Source organism: Brachyistius frenatus, unplaced genomic scaffold (assembly GCF_029030835.1).
Source record: "Brachyistius frenatus isolate BFR_SWC_R1_liver_20210118 unplaced genomic scaffold, ASM2903083v1 Contig_7, whole genome shotgun sequence".
Classification (NCBI taxonomy): domain Eukaryota; kingdom Metazoa; phylum Chordata; class Actinopteri; family Embiotocidae; genus Brachyistius; species Brachyistius frenatus.
Genome location: NW_027210606.1, coordinates 4,053,338 through 4,070,772, shown reverse-complemented (window position 1 = coordinate 4,070,772; position 17,435 = coordinate 4,053,338). Strand labels below are relative to the sequence as shown.

The following is a 17,435-nucleotide window of genomic DNA, read 5'->3' as shown; positions in this document are numbered from 1 at the left end:
TTATCTGTAAGTAAATGATTAGAATACTTCTGGGAGGCAGTTCTCTGTGTTTGTAGATATTGGATTTTATTTTTACTTCATGGACTAAAAATAAGTCATATAAAGATAATATTTTTCATCTAAACCTTTGTGGGATCAGTTTGATTGTTTTGAGACTGACTGCTTTACACAATGGACCAATTTGCACTTAACATATCATGTCTTTTCTGAAACAATGTCTCAGTTACTCTGAACAATCCTTACTGTATAGTTATGTCACTAGAGGCATGTTTTAAAATACATTGTCCAAAAACTTTAATCACAACATATTCAATTTCCCCCTCTTTTTTTTTGTATTTAAGTGGCAGGAAAAGTCTCAGAACTGTGTGCATGTCTAGGTGCCAGCTGGGATCAAGGTGGACAAACAGATCAAGAGGTCAGCTGAGACGTTATATGGTGTGCTGGTGTAGTTTTAGCTGAACAGCAGCAACTGTAGCCACAAGCATAAAATCCAGGGTAATGGTAATTGCTATTACATGGTGTAGCATCAGTAGAGAGAAGACTCACAAAGTTAGTTAACTGACCCAATGTCCATTATAGAGCAACATCTATCAAGTGTACATTAGCCATCATATGTTGCTGGTTCAACTGCAGGAGCAAAACACAGTCTCGCTTTAGGCATCAAAACATTAAATCTCATGAGAGATTTTTTTTTTTTTTTTTTTTGCGTAGTGGATGTACAATATATTTATGCTTGTACTCCCATGCTTAGTGTCTTTTATTCTTTTTTTCTTGAAGAAATTGTGTGGCTGATCTAGCAGTCTTGCCATGTGCATTAACAATCCAATCAAGGTGACAAGTTGTATGCATATATTCCTCACAGGATGTAAATAAATGACCACAAGATTATGGTAGAATACAAAAAGGTTGTAAACCAGCAGCAGTCAGAAACAAAACAAAAGATGGGCTGATATGGCGCCACTGAAACATAACATTTCAAATACCTGGTGAGGGATTTGATATAGAAAGATATGTGGCTTTTATGAAATGCATGTTGTAGGGAGAAACATTGCCTTCCTGCGCCTTACTCATATGTTGTTGATAACTTTATATTTTTCCTGCATCTTCCTAAATATATTTCTATAATTATCATGAAAAGTGAGAAATAGTATACAATCAACACAAATCAAAAGCGCATTAAACAGTAAATTTTGGCCTGAGGAAAACTGTGTTTTTTTTGTTGTCTTGCTGCTGTGAAGCCTTCCAACCTGGATATCCAGATTAAGGATTGTTTCTTAAAGGTGCTCTATGGATTTAAATTGCACATCCATAAAGTTGGGGGATTTTGAGAGACGATTTTAGTCAAGTGACTGCATCAAACTCCAAAATGCTTGATGCTCACAATACCTCATAGCATCTTCTCACTGTGGACTTATATCCATGTTGTTGCCCGAGTTTGCGACATAGACATTCTCTTATAAACTTGTGTACCACACTAACACATAATGCTGCTTCACTCAGGTGAAGCGGTTGTCATCAATATGACTAAATTGACCTTTATGTGCAAGTCACTTTTTACTTCAACACTAGGTGTCACTCCTACACACCACTTTTCCTGCAGTTACTTTATCTCACAACATGGATGGACAGACAGACAGACAGACAGACAGGCAGACAGGCAGGTAGAGAGACTCACCACTGTACATGAATGCCTATCTCTGACTTGACATGCTGACAGCTGCCTAACATTTAACACCCCCCTTCTTGTTTTTCTGAACTCTCATGACTTGCCTCTACCTGCACCCTCTGCCTCTTGAGAGCTCATGCTAATTCCTGCGCTGTGATTTGCTGTTGGGTGAAGGGTACTGTGTTCCCACTGTACAATCTGATTGGCTTTTTGAGTGACCCTGCAGGTTTGAGGGGGAGCGGGCTTGCACTCTTACCACAAAGAGAACGTTAGAGGTAGACTTAATGACAGAGGTAACTTAGATGAGAGCAGCTGCAAAGAAGGAAGGAACACTGAGGGAAAGTAAGGCAAGAAATGAAATAGTGATAATACAGGGAGAAAGAGAGACGACAGTGCCACGGTGGACACAGTTAACAGGTAGGTGTTACATACTGTAGCTGCTGCAAGGCAAACAATACAAAGACTCTCTGCCTGCGCGTCTCGTTAGCTGCTTTCTATAACAAATCCTTCATTTGTATTTTCTCCAATGAACAGAAACATGTACAAGCATGTGTGTTAGCATGGGTGTTGGTATGTAATCACCATCTTTTCTGCCTTTGCTGTTCAGACATGAATAATCGCTCCATCGCCTGGTGGCTGAACCAGATCGGCCTGCCCCAGTACACCAAGACACTAGAGAGTGAATATTATGGTCTGGAGGTATGTACATGTTCAAAATGCATTTGTGTGTGCTTGTTTCTATCTAAAAATCCTGCACTTTCCTTTATTGCTTCCCGCACTCTTTTTTTGCTTCTCTGCAGGGTTTGCTGAATGTGACAGACGGAGAGCTGAGGGATGCCGGCATAGAAGATGCAACACACAGAGAAACCATTCTCAAGCAGCTTGCAAGACATCGACAAAGACTGGACCCACATTCTGGTGACACACACCGGCCACATTAAAGCGCACAGTCACACCAGGACTGGACAGTATTTCAAATCGTATAAAAATCTTATCAGTAAATGTTTATCAAGTGGTCATGGTGCTCAGGCCTGGCAACAAACAAGGGGGGAACCTGAACTCCAGAGGCCCTCACAGCTTCAGGCTGATGTGTATCAACACATGTTTGTACTAACTGAATTGAATAATTGTTGCACTCAATCAACCGACATGATAACCGCATTAAAACGACCTGCTTTCTGGTTTTCTACTCTTGAGGCCCTATCTTGAAGGAGCACAGGATTTCAAAACAAGTTTAAGTTCAGTGTTTTCATTCCATAGTTATAAGTTGCATTTTTTGAATTAATGTTTGGTCAAATTACCACACAGCAAATGTGGAGGTTGAGTATTATTTAGCACTGCACACAGAGTTGGAGAAACATGGTGTTAATGGGGGAGAATAAACAAATCTGACCAGTCAGTCAATGCCAGCTTTCAGTGTTTGATAGTTTTCTATACCAAGTGATGCAGCCACGTTTTGGTCTGTACCAGAAATGTACCAACGTTCAATACAAAGCCATATTGATAACAGAAAAATAGCCTTGATAATATTTTGATATACTGTAATGCTAGTGCACACATCTGCACATATTATGTGGGTACTCACACATACTATGGACATACATGGATGAACAGACTTGCATACACTAAAGCTGTATGTGAAGGCTGTCTTCTTCAATTACTCTTTATTTACAGCACGTTCTGTTGACATACTAATCTGGGACATTAGCTTATTCAAGTTGCTTGTGTGTTCAAGTACATGTGTGTCTGTATTCAGAAATAAGCCTAGGAATAAACTTTTATCTTTCTGTGAATCATCCTTTTCACCTTGCAGAGAGCGGGATATCTGTTGAGATCATTTATAATCACCGTGAGAAACTGGTTTACCAAGTCAAATGTTTTATATTTTAGGTGTTTACTGGCTTGTTACTGCTTAGTGGAACTGAAAGAAGTAAAATTTAAAAATATAGAAGGCCTGAATGAATGATGATGTCACAAGTTAATGAATGCCTTGAAGTGTAGACGTGTCAATGCACACAAACTAAAGGATGAGTTTTTGGGAAATACACCTTTTAGCTTTGTGAGTGAAAACAGCCAGCCTGGCAGATTTACAACTTTTAATTATTCTAATTAACATGCTGTGTGTTGCTTTTCTTACAGCTTCATATTTAACAGACAGACCTGAGAGTGGTATGAATTTTCTCTTCTTTAACTCTTTGCAAGAAAACAAATACATATATTTTCTATAGTGTTGAACTATTCCTTTAAAATGTCCTTTTGTTCTCTTAGATGTGCAGGTCGTAAAGCGCAGAGTGAGCCGAAAGTACTCCCTGGGATCATCTCTGGATCTAGTGAGGGATGCAAAGTTTTCACTACACAGCATCACAAAAACAGTCTGCTCTAAAGTCACCTGTATCTGGGTCTCTGCAGGAAAAGCCGAAGGATCTGTTTCGTCACAGTGTTCTTCCGCGCCTCCAGCGCGCTGACAAAAAACAGCGCCTATCCGCCTCGTGCTCGCAGCTCCGCCCCCTTAGCGAGGACATCATTATCAGTCAGGACAGCTGTCAGGACAGCAAACACAGGTAAGCTGACCCCCTCTGCGTGTTTAATGCGTGTCTGTGAAAGAGTATGACAGTGGCCGTATGTTTGGGAAAGAGATCCACTTTCTCAAGGTAGTCTACACATGAATGGCTAATAATTAACTTCATAAAATCTGTCCGAGATTGTAAAGTGAGGCATACAATCATGCATCTACAGATAAGTTGGAAAGACAAATGAATGAAAAGACATCATGGATATTAAATAACATGATCTCACGTTGTACTTTCATCGAAAAAGAAAACGGTTTTTGATGGCTCAAACAATCAACAACACACTGTAGGCTTTGTATTTAGGTCTCACTTCCTCCTAGTGAGAGGTCAAAGACTGAATGACACAATGTGTGTTTGTAAGCTGTTAATCCTCAAGTCGTGGTCGTTGCAGAGCAGAAAGCTCAGTGCCGGATCATCTTCAGCATTAAAAGTCCACTTCATCCGAGGATTAATAAAAGCAACAAATCCTCAAGAGTTTGGCTGGAACTAGGGGCAAAAAGATGTTGCACGCAGGTAATTATCTAAATGGTTGTTTCAGCTTTATACATTTTTCTTAAAGCAGAGTAACTCGGCTGCAAAACATATTTAAAACTTTATAGCTCGAACATGCCCCGTACAATTGTGTTATGGGGAAGAAAGATTAACTAAAAGATCCAGGCTGGGACCATATGTTGCTGTGGATTTTTTTTTTACACATTATTTTTAATTCATATAAAACCATAATTATTTATTTGCAAACTACTATACAAAGTAAGTCAGAAAATGTGTTTTTAGTAGTTTGGGAGAACCAAACTCTTCCAGTCGTTAAAGTAATTTCCTTCAGAGACGTTTCATATAGCCTATGTCAAAAAAAAATAGGGCACATAAATATTTCTACAGGGATACAGTGTTAGTGTAACAACTAACAAGTAGTCTACTTAAGGTGTATGGGCTGGTCAAGTACAGGCACATCTTTGAATGACTGCTAGAAGCCGCAGGTTGGAAACCAAACGTCTCAGTGAAGGAGATAGTTCCGGTCCTCCACTCTGATTGGCCGAGACACGTCGGAAACCAGGTAAAATAACTGAATAACACACCTGACCGCATTATGCAAATATTAATGCGCCGCCACAAAACCACAGGACATTTGAACTTTAAAAAAAATAAATTTAACGAGTGTCAATGAGAGAAAAAGCGTTTAGAAACTGAAATAAACAGAATTATTGATTGTTAAAATATTTAATGACTGGGAATTTGTGCGGTTGTCAGGGTCTGCCCTCTGCTCAACATCATTTTCTGATCTGAGGACGGTGTGGAAATGTTAACCTTTAGTTTGTTACAAAAACAAATCTGACGAGACTAAATCAGCTCCGCATGTGGCATTTACTGTCGCGCTGCTGCCCACCTACCATACAGCTGGGTGATGCGTCAGCTCAGCTTGTGTCGGTATCCGAGGAATGTCAGGCAGACAGCGGTGCTTCAGCACCGGGGCCCGGGGCGGGGGAGAAGGAGAGCTCGGGAGAACATGTGGGAACCCGTCCGAAAGTACGCAGGGAGGAGAGAGAGGGGGGGGGGGAGAGGGGAGGGGGAGGGACAGCAGCAAAGAAAGACTGAACAGTACGACTCCCCAGATGTTTTTTTTTTTTGTTTGGACCACAAACCGCCAAACATGTCCGGGACCGGTGAGCTCTGAGTCGGACCGACAGGTAGGACGGAGCGTTGGTCGCTGCCAGAACACCGTTAATAAAATAAGGAACAACTTCGTCAATTAACGCGATATTTTAGAAGTTTAGAGGGTTTTTTTGTTTTTGTTTTGAACGAAAGTTGATTTAACTTTGTGCGGTGTGCAGGGTTTTCTCAACATTTACTCACAGCTTCACATACAAAACTATTAAATTTAGAGATTCTTCACAGCCCACAAAGTCGGACTGGGCAGTGGCTACTTTTGGTTTGTTTCTACCTGCAGCTTTGCCAGCTAACAAAGCTACCTGTTGCACAACTTTGAGGCACTGGTAAGTTTTGACTCTGTTCGGATTCATGACGAAAGTTATTCGATTAGGAAACTACTGTCATCAAAGTGTGAGATTAGTCAGATGAGTACTAGTTTGCTGGCGAAGCAGAGTAAAATAGCTTGAAGCATTGTCAAATGAGGTGTCAGGTTGCGTTTCACAATAGTGGCTGTGCTGCACAGGTGTTTCTGAAGTGCTGCCTCGACCAACGCCCCTCAAACAGGATGTGGCACCTTGTTACATCATAACAAACTTTTCCAACTGGGATTTTATGTTGAATGCACCTTGCTGCTGTCACGGTCATCTTACTGTAAACATTCAATTACAATAGTAACACACTTACCTGTTCAAAGGTTCCTCTCAGACTGTAGCCTATGACACTGTTGTGAAGGGTGTAATGTTGCATTTCAGTATTTTTTTTTAACACTTTATGAACCCCTTTTATGACAAGAGGGTAGACATTTACAGACACCTCAGCGTTTGTACAGTATAATGCAAGACACTTAATAATGATGATTAAACTTTAGGACTCACTGACCCTCTACATGGCCAGTTATGTCCGTGAAAACTATAAATCCAATACCGACACAGAATTGTAGCATAGAGTTGAAACAATTAGTTGATGAATGGACTAGATTATTAAAACGATTGGTAGAAAGTTTATCTGCATTATTTGGAAAGTCACGCAATACTATTTTTCAGAAAAAAATGCCAAACATTACATGTTTGCAGCTTTTTTTTTTAATTATGAGGATTTGCAGTTTTACTTCTCTCTAATGTAATAGTCAACTGTATCTTTGGGGTTTGGACTGCAAATCTGACAAAACAAACAATTTGAAGTTGTAATCTTAAACTGCAGGACATTGTGACATTTTTTTTTTTTTAACCACGAGATGAATTGATAAATCAAGAAAACAAGTTTGGCAGATTGGTCAATAATGATGAAATGTAACGATGTTGTAGAGTAGGACATAAAATGAAGTGTGGAAATCTGCATTTCAGGGAAGACGCATTCAGACTTAAATTATTACTATTTATTTTTTTGAAATCCATAGTAAGATCAGTGTAGTCAGAAATGGGTTTGGGGAAGTAGATTCAGGTGGAAGATGTGGCTGTGAAAAAGGTCCGGTCACACCAGGTCCAGTGTTTTGTCCCGAATTCAGGCAAGAGCAGTGTGGGACGAGGGTGCAGGATGGGGTGGGGTGGCACTGAAGGTCGTGACCTTGAGTATCATTAAGGATGTGGAGGTGATGTCCTTGAAATGTTTTTCAGTAGGACCTAACTTACTGGTATTTTAAAGCGATATTCCTGTATAGACTTTTCATTTGAAGTCAACAAACAAAATTAATACATGAACAAATGGTTCTGTTTTTCAGACATTTTATCCCCAGCAGCTTGTAGCAGAAACCCAGCCGGCGATCATTACCTTGTAAAGAACTACCTCACGAAATCCTTGGGGATTTAATTCACCTAATAATGGACAAATTTGAAGAGAGCAAGTTTAAGGAGTTTATTTTGACAGCATCACAAAGTACATCCTCCAAAATAACCTTTTAGTTGATTCAACAATTCTGCAAACAGCATTTTAAAAAAACGACCAAAACCTTTACTCTTGTAGGTTTTTATTACAACGCCTCAATTAGTTTTAGGTTACATAAACAGAACAAATTGGCAACTTGGTGTAAATGGAAGTATTTGTTTTGTTTTTGTGGATGTTGAAAGCAATGTGTAAGGTCAAAGCAGAGTGAAAAAAGGAGCCTTCACATCACTGTTTTCGCACATCCCTCCAGTAATCCCAGAACACATGATTTGTTCCACATTGTTTACTCGTGTCCACACAGACAGAGGCAGGTAGAGGTAGATTTTGTGGAAAGGGTAGTAGTTCAAAAGATTGCTGGGAGTTATCTAGTTCAGCCCTGTTGTAAGTTCTGCTAGCCCTTCATCTGGGAGCCTTGTGTTTGCAGAGGCAGGAAGGAGGAAGCTTGGGGAGGAAGGAAGGAAGAAAATGAGGCAGGCTATTAAAAGTCTGTCAGTTTTTGTGGCGTTAATGACAGACCCAGACCTTGGCCTTCCACCCTTGTACTGTTTGTTCAATGGAAAAACATGGCACCATCCTCCATGGCTCTCTGGGGTTTAGAAAGGTAGCTCCAAATCACCTCTTTCCTCTTGTTTTTCAGCAAGAGGAGGAGTATCAGCGCATACCTCAGCCAGCTGAAGGTAAGAGTTTAAACAAACGGCCTCTCTGTCTCTCACTTGCCCCCCTTTGCTACATATATTCCTTCACAGCCTCACACAGAGACAAGATGCGGAGTAACTGTGGTTTTTGCTGAGCTGCGATGCATGTTGTAGGTGTTTGGTGGTCGGAGAGAGATGGACTCATTGAAGAAGGAGCTGGAAGAGGAGCTGAAGCTCAGCACAGAGGACCCAAGGAGCCACGCCTGGTACCACGGATCACTGAGCAGAGAGGTGCACCTTAAACTTCTCCTCGTATTCACACTTAATAATCTTTTACAACACATATGAAAGGGGCAGACTGACTACACTTTAGGAAATATTCTTGTGAAGAAAAGATCGGTACCACACTCTCAGGTCTCTCTGTAATATAACTTAAGCTTCCAGCCAGTAGCCGGTTAGCTTAGCATAAAAACTGTAACCCAGGGATGCTGCTCGTCTCGCTGTATCCGTTCAAAGTAACAAAATCTCCCTACCGGCACAAAATATTGAGTCTTGACCTCATCTTGAAGTTGCCAGGCAACCAGTGAAGGAAGTAACTTCTGACCAAGAAATAGACATAACCCTCTGCAGGAGTGTGCCATATTTCATTCATCATAATAACGGCATCTTTTTTTTTTTGTTGACGTAATGACGTGGTACGTAGCATGACATACGTTACATGCATAGATTACGCACAGAAACAACTGGCATGGCTGAGAGTGGCTACATGTAGAGTATAGAATCCAAACTAAAGAACCAAGATCATGTTTGTTTAATTTTTACTGAATATTGGCAGACAAACTGTTACATTTATGCCAACATATCAAACTACAAAACTTATTTTGTTGCAATTATGTTCTTCAGATGAATAATTCGATATTCTGTAGTATCATCAAGAATATGTTTATTTTCACAGAACTAACCTGAAATATTATGATATTATTTTAGGGCTCAATCGCCCACCCGTAACCCTGCTCTTACACTCTGGATTAAACAAACAGATACAAAAGTACATTTTTGTCATTGTTGAGTGTGATTGGTGCAAAGCAATTTAAAAGAAATGTTTGAACAAAAATGAATGGAGTCTAAATCCTATATTTATGAAGGTTGAAACTTGTTGCAAAGGTTGGGATTGAACTTTATGATCGTTTTGGAGGTTACAGTGTTGTATTGTTATACTAAGAGGTGTTTCTATTATTCAGCCCCGCCCATTTATTTAAATGAAAGCAGGATAAACAACAGAAACACCTCTCTGTGTAATGCAGTACAGTTAAACTGCATCCTACACTGATCCTACAGCTCTCTAAACACTTCTAGAAAACATTTTCAAAGGTAGAGGATTTATAGTATTGTATTAGACTGACTTAGTTAAAGCTAATTATAGCTTACTGGCAACTTTCTGTATTTACCACATGGACATGAGGGCGTTACGACTGATCCAACTGTCAGCAAGAAGATAAATATGTAATTCCCAGAGTATTGAACTACTACTTTAACCTCTTTTACACTGTGGCCAACAACACTCAGCTTTAGTTATATACAGAAATATGTCAACACAATGTGAACCTCTACGTTCAGCTGACCAAGTGAACCTGCTGACTTGTCGCCCCAGGCTGCAGAGTCTCTGTTTGAGAGGGACGGCGACTTCCTGGTCCGAGACTCAAGCTCCGCCCCCGGGAACTATGTTCTGAGCTGCCTTTGGAAGAATGGCCCCCTGCACTTTAAGATCATACGCGTGGTCCTTCGTCCCAAAAAGGTGGGTCTACAGAAATTATAGTGTTGTTCAAATCATTTATTAAGCAGCAATGCCTAATTTTTATGTTTTATATAATTGTCAATTTGAATCTTTTGCGTATTGGTTGGCCAAATCCAGCAATATGAAGATGTCACCACAGGATCTAAAATCTTGATTGACACTTTTATTTTATACACTAAACAATTAAGTCAAGTAATTTTAATAATATTTAGTAAATAAAGTAAGTTCATGCTAACTTAAAGACTCAGGTTTGTTATCATCTACATTTACTTTGTGATGCATTACTCATTTTATTTACATCTTTGATATGGTTTGCTTTATATCGGGGGCCATTTTGAATAGTATCCACTTCATTTATGTAAATAATTTCAGACTGAGCATTCAAAACCTCTTTTAAAATAATGCATTCTGGTATAACAACAGCACCGACTGAGGCCTCAACCAGCCCCAAAATCTACTTTAAGTCCTTGCAGTCCTCTTATGTTAGATTTTTAATCAGATTGTACAGGTGGACATATTGAACTTGGATAACAGATATTTTAGTAGATGTTAGTCAGACTTGGTAATCTTATCAATACCCAAGGTATTTGCTTGATCTTTCATCAAACAAAATATTTAACCATTTGTTTATTAAACGATCAACCACTGTAGGCTAGTGAATACTTGACAAAATAATGACTTAAATTGAGAATGCAGAGCATTACTGAAGACATGGGTTATACTGCAAGAGTGGTTTGACATATTTTAACAGACTTTTCATAGTTTTATCTAAAACTTTGCTGTGACCCTGTGTCAGATTTCCAATCTGACATCTGCTAAACTGCCAGCCACAATAGCCACGTCTCCTATCTCTGAGCAGAGTTTTGTCACTTAAAAGGCTCTGCTTGATGCATTATGTGTGTCTCCATCTGTGCGACAGGGCTACTCTCGGGAGCTGTTCCAGTTTGAGGAGGATCGCTTTGACAACGTTCCCGCTCTGATCCGATTCTATGTGGGCGACCGTCGGCCCATCTCCCACGCTTCAGGCGCTGTGATCTTTCACCCAATCACACGGACACTTCCTCTGCGTGTCATCACCGAGCGACATGCAGAATCCAAAATAGGAGGCGTAGGGGGGGAGAAACAAGCCGAACACAGGAAAAGACGCAGCTTCAGCTCCACATACACCGACACACTGCAGGTCATCAATCCACTGCTAAGGTGGGAGGAGCTGTCGTGTGCTGCACCTGTATATACAAACATAATGCATGTAGTCAAACGGGTACAATGTTGTTTTATGTGTTGCAGGAGTGGAAGTCAGCCTGCTAACTTGGAGAATGTGGGACGGAGGCCTTCACTTCAGTCTGCACAGTCTGACAGCAACCTACGGACTGGTACATCATCACAAACATGCAACCTACTGTATATATACACATGCGCAAACACGCGTCTGTCTGATGACCCCTGGAGGCAGCTGCATTGCGATGCGATCCAGTCAACCAAGTGTAAAATAAACTCCACAAGAAATACAGATGCAAAAGCAACAGATACAATAATTTGTTGGCACATTAACTGCAGTGAACTGCTAACTTATTTTTTATGTATGTAAAATGGAGAACTTCACTGATTTTACTCATCAAAGTATGTTTACAGGCTTTGGGGAATACAACTGCATATGTTAAAAAAATAAATAAAAAAAAAGTTGAGTAAAGCCTTTTGTGGCTCCAGAGGGAGCTGTGCAAACTCAAGAAGACTCCAAGTTTGAAAATGAAAAAAAAAAAATGTGTGTTGAGAAAGTGAAGTGAATTCTCCTTTTTTCTGCTTCAAGCTGGAGGCTCACCACTTAATTAACTACTGCAAGCTTAACAAACCAGAAGGGCTTCTCTATGGCTGAGCTTAGTGGCAGGTTCTGATAAGAAAGAATGCATGGAACAAATAAGAGATCATTTTTGTTGGAGGTGGTGGGTACAAAAGAAAAGAATAGGAGGAAGTTGATGTCCGATCTTCAAGGCCCAGTAAATGTTTGCTGTGGTGACAGATCTCTGGCTGCATACAGCTGCTCTGAATCAAAGCCACTCAGACCTGAGCCTCCAGGTTCATTGATTAGCCCCACCTACTACCAACCAGCCAAAAGAAAAGAAGGAACTACACTCTTCTACTACAGAAAATACAAATAAAGAACACTACTGATACTGGGGTAATATGAATTAGAGAAATGAGGAATATTGAAGTTTGTGTTCATGCATTACTGTTAAAAAAAAAAAAAAAAAAAAAATTCATACCACTGCCAATCAGCCAATAAATCCTCCTTAGATTTTTTTAAAATGGTATCAATATTTGTATTGGTAATAATAATTGTAGTATTGGTGTTCAGTAAGAGGCTAGTATTACTGATTTGTACCTAAAGAACCACAGTGTCAACACCGTGGTTTATTTTTCACCTTGCCACTGTAACTGTTCTTCATCCAGGTGTTCCACAAAGCACTCAGTCGGAGGACACTGGCCCCGCCCCCATCTCCCCAGTGTTCCGCACAGGCAGTGAACCCCTGCTGAGCCCACGCCCCCGACACGCACGCCCCTCCTACCCAGGTAACGTGCTAAGATGAACACAAGCGCAGCTTCTTTTCGGTGAAGATGCACAGGTCATTCTCTGATTTCCCCTCTCTGTGCCCGTAGGTGGTGGTGTAACTCTACGAGGCTCAGACGGGCAGCTGCATCCGAGGGCTCCTCCTAAACCTCTGAGAGTCTCTGCTATTTTCTCCAACGCTACGCCTCCCCCACCCACAGACCCGGACGAAGACCCCTCCTCCTTCTACGATGAGCTGGTCATCCAGGTAAAAAATTCGCACCACTCATCTCTGTCATCTTTCTGTTTTGGGACAAGACAAAAGCCTCACAGTCTTCCAGTAAATCCTCCATGAAGAGCTTATATCCCCTTGTTATCTTGTTCAGTTGCCACATTGCCAGCGGAAAGGTCACGTGGACCGTCTGCGTGCAGAGGAGAAGTGGCAGAGCCGTGCCCGCCTCACAGAGACTTCCTTTGGATTTCTGGAGGCCCAGAAGAGTGAAGCATCGTCGCAGCTGCTGTTTGACAAAGAGCTCCAGAGGAAGGCAGCGGAGGAAGAGGACTATCATTTTGAACGGCCACATGTTTGTATAAATATGTATAAATATGAGGTGTAAAATTGTATGTGACAGCTTGAAAGAACTGTTTGAAAACACAATATAAGATTATTTTTCAGATATTGGCCTCAGAATACAGTATTGGCCACAGTAGTTAAAAAAAAAAAAAAAATCTGTGAAATCGATGGAGTACTGCACATGTACCTTTGTACCAGTTGTGGACTAAAATGCTTCTGTCTTCATCACAGATGGAGTTGGGCTCATGTTTCCAGTTGGATCGGTTTGAGTCGTTGCTCTTGCCGGACAACAACCGACCTCTGGAGCCTAGTGTCCTGCTGTCACTCAAAGAGCTCTTCAACCGCTCAGACGCCAACACCACCGCTCTGCACATACTCAGTGTTGACTGCCAGGTAGAACCTACTCTGAAAAAATCTTAAGAAACCTGAATCTTAAATATAAGTAGCTTTTATTTTTACGTTTGCAAATAAAAGTGAGGAAATTTTACTTTTATCTTGCACTTAATTCCACACTGTCACTTTCAGCGCTGATAGAAACAAGCTGTCATTTGTAACCGGGTGTTTTCAGTCAACTCAACAACCCTAGTTTGATTAAAGTAGCTTTAATGAACTGGATGTAACCCTTGACTGCCCGTTGATTTATCGTTGTCGTGTCACTGCAGGTAGCACGCATCGTCGGGGTGACTGATGAGCAGAAGAGGATTATGGGAGTTGACTCCGGGCTGGAGCTTGTCACTTTGCCACATGGACACCAGTTACGAGAGGACTTGTTGGAGAGGTACATGTAGCTGACACACTTTATACTTAAAACCAGACGTATGAATAGATAGATTGGTTCACCTATTACAAAAAAGTAAAGAGCTGTTATATCTGCCATGCAGACAGTGTCTTTGGTTTGAGTTGTGGATAAAACACAAAAAGCGCTGTTAAGTTTTCAGGCAGATCATTTCTCTGGTAGTTCTGTGGAGTATCCAGTAGGATATTGTAGATAAATATTTCTGCTTTTTTTTTTACATGTAGTTTTAAAATTATACAAGTAACACAAAGTCTGTTCACCTCTATTACATTGTGATGGACTTGTCAGATTTGTTAGGCAGTGAAAAATGTCCTTCATTACTGACCTCATTCATTCTTCTATCCACTCACAAACCTTTAATCCATTCCTCTTTATTGTTTTAAGGCATCATTTGATAATGCTGGGAGTCGCAGTAGACATCCTGGGCTGCACGGGCACTGTGAGCCAGAGAGCAACTGTTTTACACAAAATAATATTACTGGCTCAGGCCTTGAAAGAAAACGCCCACAACCTCTACTCCTTCTCAGCCGTGATGAAGGCTCTGGAGATGCCTCAGGTGAGGTTCTCATGACAAAGATGTGCTGGCTGGATGCAAAATTATACAAAGTTAAAACTGGTTTAAATTTTCTTACACATATGTTTTTGCATGCACATGTGCAGATAGTGCGACTGGAGATGACGTGGCGAGCGCTGAGGAGAAACCACACAGAGACTGCAGTATTATTTGAGAAAACACTCAAACCCTTCATGAACTCGTTGAACGACGGAGACGGTGAGAGTTAGAGCCACATCCAATTAATCTGCTTGATGCTCTTGTCCAATGTGTCAGAGATGCACTGGTATGAAACGTCAGGGCTGAGAACAAATGCAGACAAATACCTGTTTTGGCGTGCCCAGAGCCGGGGAAGCTATAACCTTAATGTGTAACTAGTCCAAGTTTTGTAGCTTGTTTAACATTGGCACCTGAGTAACACATTTTTGTGATCACTGGTTTGGGTGCATCTGCGATTTCTCCATGGACATGAGCAGAGGGCGCACAACAAATTCAGTGTCAAACTTGAAATGCTTTGGAAAATCTGCGGCAATGAAGCAATGAGCCGGATGCGGTGTAGTGAGTGCCATTCGCGTTTCAAAATGGGCAGATCAAAAAGGTGCATCAGGTGAGGAACACAAGCAGGTGAGGTTTTTTCGGCAGTCATGGGGTTTTGCACCATGACTTTGTCCCCCAGGGTCAAACTGTCAATGCCGAGTTTAACTTTGATGCTCTCAGGCAATTGAGGGTAATCATTCAGCGCTGATGTACTGTGGCGCGATATTGTGCCCATTTACAGCGCGTTCTCGTCTGCAACGGCATATTCATTGCTCCCAACCACCCCTACTTGTTGAATTTGGCTCAGGGCAAATTCTTTCTATTCCCCAAAAAGTAATTTTTAAGACTCAAAGCTCATTAGGCTCAACCTATTGAGCTATGTATCATTGACCATTACTTAAAAGTCATAACTTTACTCGAGGTAATTTATCAAACTTTTGCCCTGCTCACTATTTTTATATGTGCTCCCCAACTCCTGTAACCACACGGTGATGTGTAAAAATTGTGTTCACTTCCCCCTTAATTGAGATAAATAGTAGGTACAAAAAAACACCTGTTATCACAGACCTGTTGAAACAAGTGCTGCATTGTGACCCATTTCTTAAGCAGTCAATGTAATGCACAGAGTCTGATGCATAGTGTGTTCGTATGTTTGTGTTTAGACACTGCGGTCCAGGGTCCCATAGCAGTGCCTCACCTGGTTCCTCTGCTGCTGCTGATGGAGGGTGAGGACCCGGTGGAAAACAGTGAGCAAGGCTGTCAGCTCCTTTATGATGTCCTCCAATCAGCTCGCAGTGCTGCGTTGCACGCTCAAGATTATCAGCAGCACGCACGCTCTCTGCTCACAGGTACAAACATTCATCCACATGACATAACAAACAAAAGAATCAGTCGTAGTATGAGGAGAACTAAAACAAATAGAAAGAGCATCGCCTTACAGAGACGGAAATAAATACAGAGTAATTTGATGTGAAGTTCAGCGTTATAAAATGACTTTGTAAAGCAGAGTGGTCCATGTACCAGGAAGTAGGGAGTCAAGGGCACGTCAGGGAGAAGTATTGAGAGATATAGTACAGCAGGTGATGTTACACTGTCAGATATGATGACAGTGAATGCTTCCCCGGACAGCGTCTTGCACAAAGACCTTGAGGCACTTGTTGCAGTAACAGAATTTTCTGAACAGCCACTGAAATGTACAAGTTGACAAAATGTTGAACCTGAACTTGGAAAGCAGATTACACAGATAAGGTGAACAGAATATTCACTTTTCACGAGTTTCTTTTTTTGTGACTCATTCAGATTTAACAATCAAATTGTAATTTTTAAGTAAGTTCAGCAAGTGTTTTCTGAAATATGAAGAACATGGTTAATGCAACAGATTTCTCCCACATGCTACAAAAAAAAAAAAATCTGTTCATGAGGGGTACTTGCATGGGGCTCATTGCAAGATAAGGGTAAACATTGGCTGCGGCAGGAAGTAGCAAAGTATTACATTCAGAAACGGTTACCATTGTAAAAGTGATGTGAAGTTCCGTCACGTGCGGTATCTGATCAAATGTCCATCACGCTGTTACAGCAGGAGGCTGGGAGCCAGTTCCCGAGCTGCTGGAGGCTTTCCAGACAGAGTTCGCCCTGCGGCTGTTCTGGGGTCAGCTGGGTGCAGTGGCAGACAGAGAGGAGCGATACGAGAAGTTTGACAAGATCCTTTGTGTCCTCTCGGATAAACTGGAACCGGAGGAGCTCACCCCACAGCAACCTGACCCTTTAACCTGAGCCTAAGGGCCCGTTTCACAGAGTGGAAGGTGAAATCAGCTCTTTCTTCAACTGAGGAAAAATACGAAGCCAAGATGAAAGAACGACGCTTTTAGTTGAGTCTTGGTGTCGTGAGGTAGTATAGGAAGAGATGTCAGCCATGAGATCAAACGGACACAGAGGGAAAAGTAGTTTTTCCTTTACTTGCCGAGATGTGAGTGACTCTGTGCTTTTGAAGCAACAAATTAACGTGACTTGTAGAAAAATGAATTTGAACCGGAACGTGAGGGCGGACTTTTACTGTGAAAAGGCCTGCTTTGGATTCATTTTCCTTTTTCAGAAAATTTGAAATTGTTTACTCATAAACTAGCTTGTTTGCTTTCCAAATGTACATACTCAGTGTTTTATCAATCCAAACCACTTCTTTGATCCAAAGGACTGACATTTAGCCTTAGTCCCTTCATCCTTGAACTGCTGTGACAGG

The 17,435-nt window shown here is 41.2% G+C and overlaps 1 protein-coding gene across 1 annotated transcript; it reads left to right on the top strand.

The window, feature by feature from the left end:
- Positions 1 to 1,905: 1,905 nt before the first annotated feature.
- sh2d3a (SH2 domain containing 3A) lies at positions 1,906 to 17,390 on the top strand. The gene is made up of 20 exons (XM_069689662.1): positions 1,906 to 2,083; positions 2,274 to 2,365; positions 2,467 to 2,584; positions 3,806 to 3,835; positions 3,935 to 3,996; positions 4,076 to 4,227; positions 8,402 to 8,441; positions 8,574 to 8,690; positions 10,051 to 10,194; positions 11,114 to 11,394; positions 11,482 to 11,567; positions 12,643 to 12,762; positions 12,850 to 13,007; positions 13,126 to 13,323; positions 13,545 to 13,706; positions 13,976 to 14,091; positions 14,494 to 14,665; positions 14,770 to 14,881; positions 15,862 to 16,047; positions 16,776 to 17,390. The coding sequence occupies exons 1-20, from the start codon at positions 1,969 to 1,971 to the stop codon at positions 16,970 to 16,972; spliced, it is 2,658 nt and encodes an 885-aa protein (XP_069545763.1). The 5' UTR covers positions 1,906 to 1,968; the 3' UTR covers positions 16,973 to 17,390.
- The last annotated feature ends 45 nt before the right edge of the window (positions 17,391 to 17,435 follow it).

Excerpts from the sequence above, each read along its gene's own strand:
- sh2d3a (XM_069689662.1), top strand. The coding sequence starts at position 1,969 with ATGAGAGCAGCTGCAAAGAAGGAAGGAACACTGAGGGAAAGTAAGGCA. Across the intron at positions 8,691-10,050 it reads ACGGATCACTGAGCAGAGAG|GCTGCAGAGTCTCTGTTTGA; the intron begins GTGCACCTTAAA and ends TTGTCGCCCCAG. Across the intron at positions 12,763-12,849 it reads CGCACGCCCCTCCTACCCAG|GTGGTGGTGTAACTCTACGA; the intron begins GTAACGTGCTAA and ends CTGTGCCCGTAG.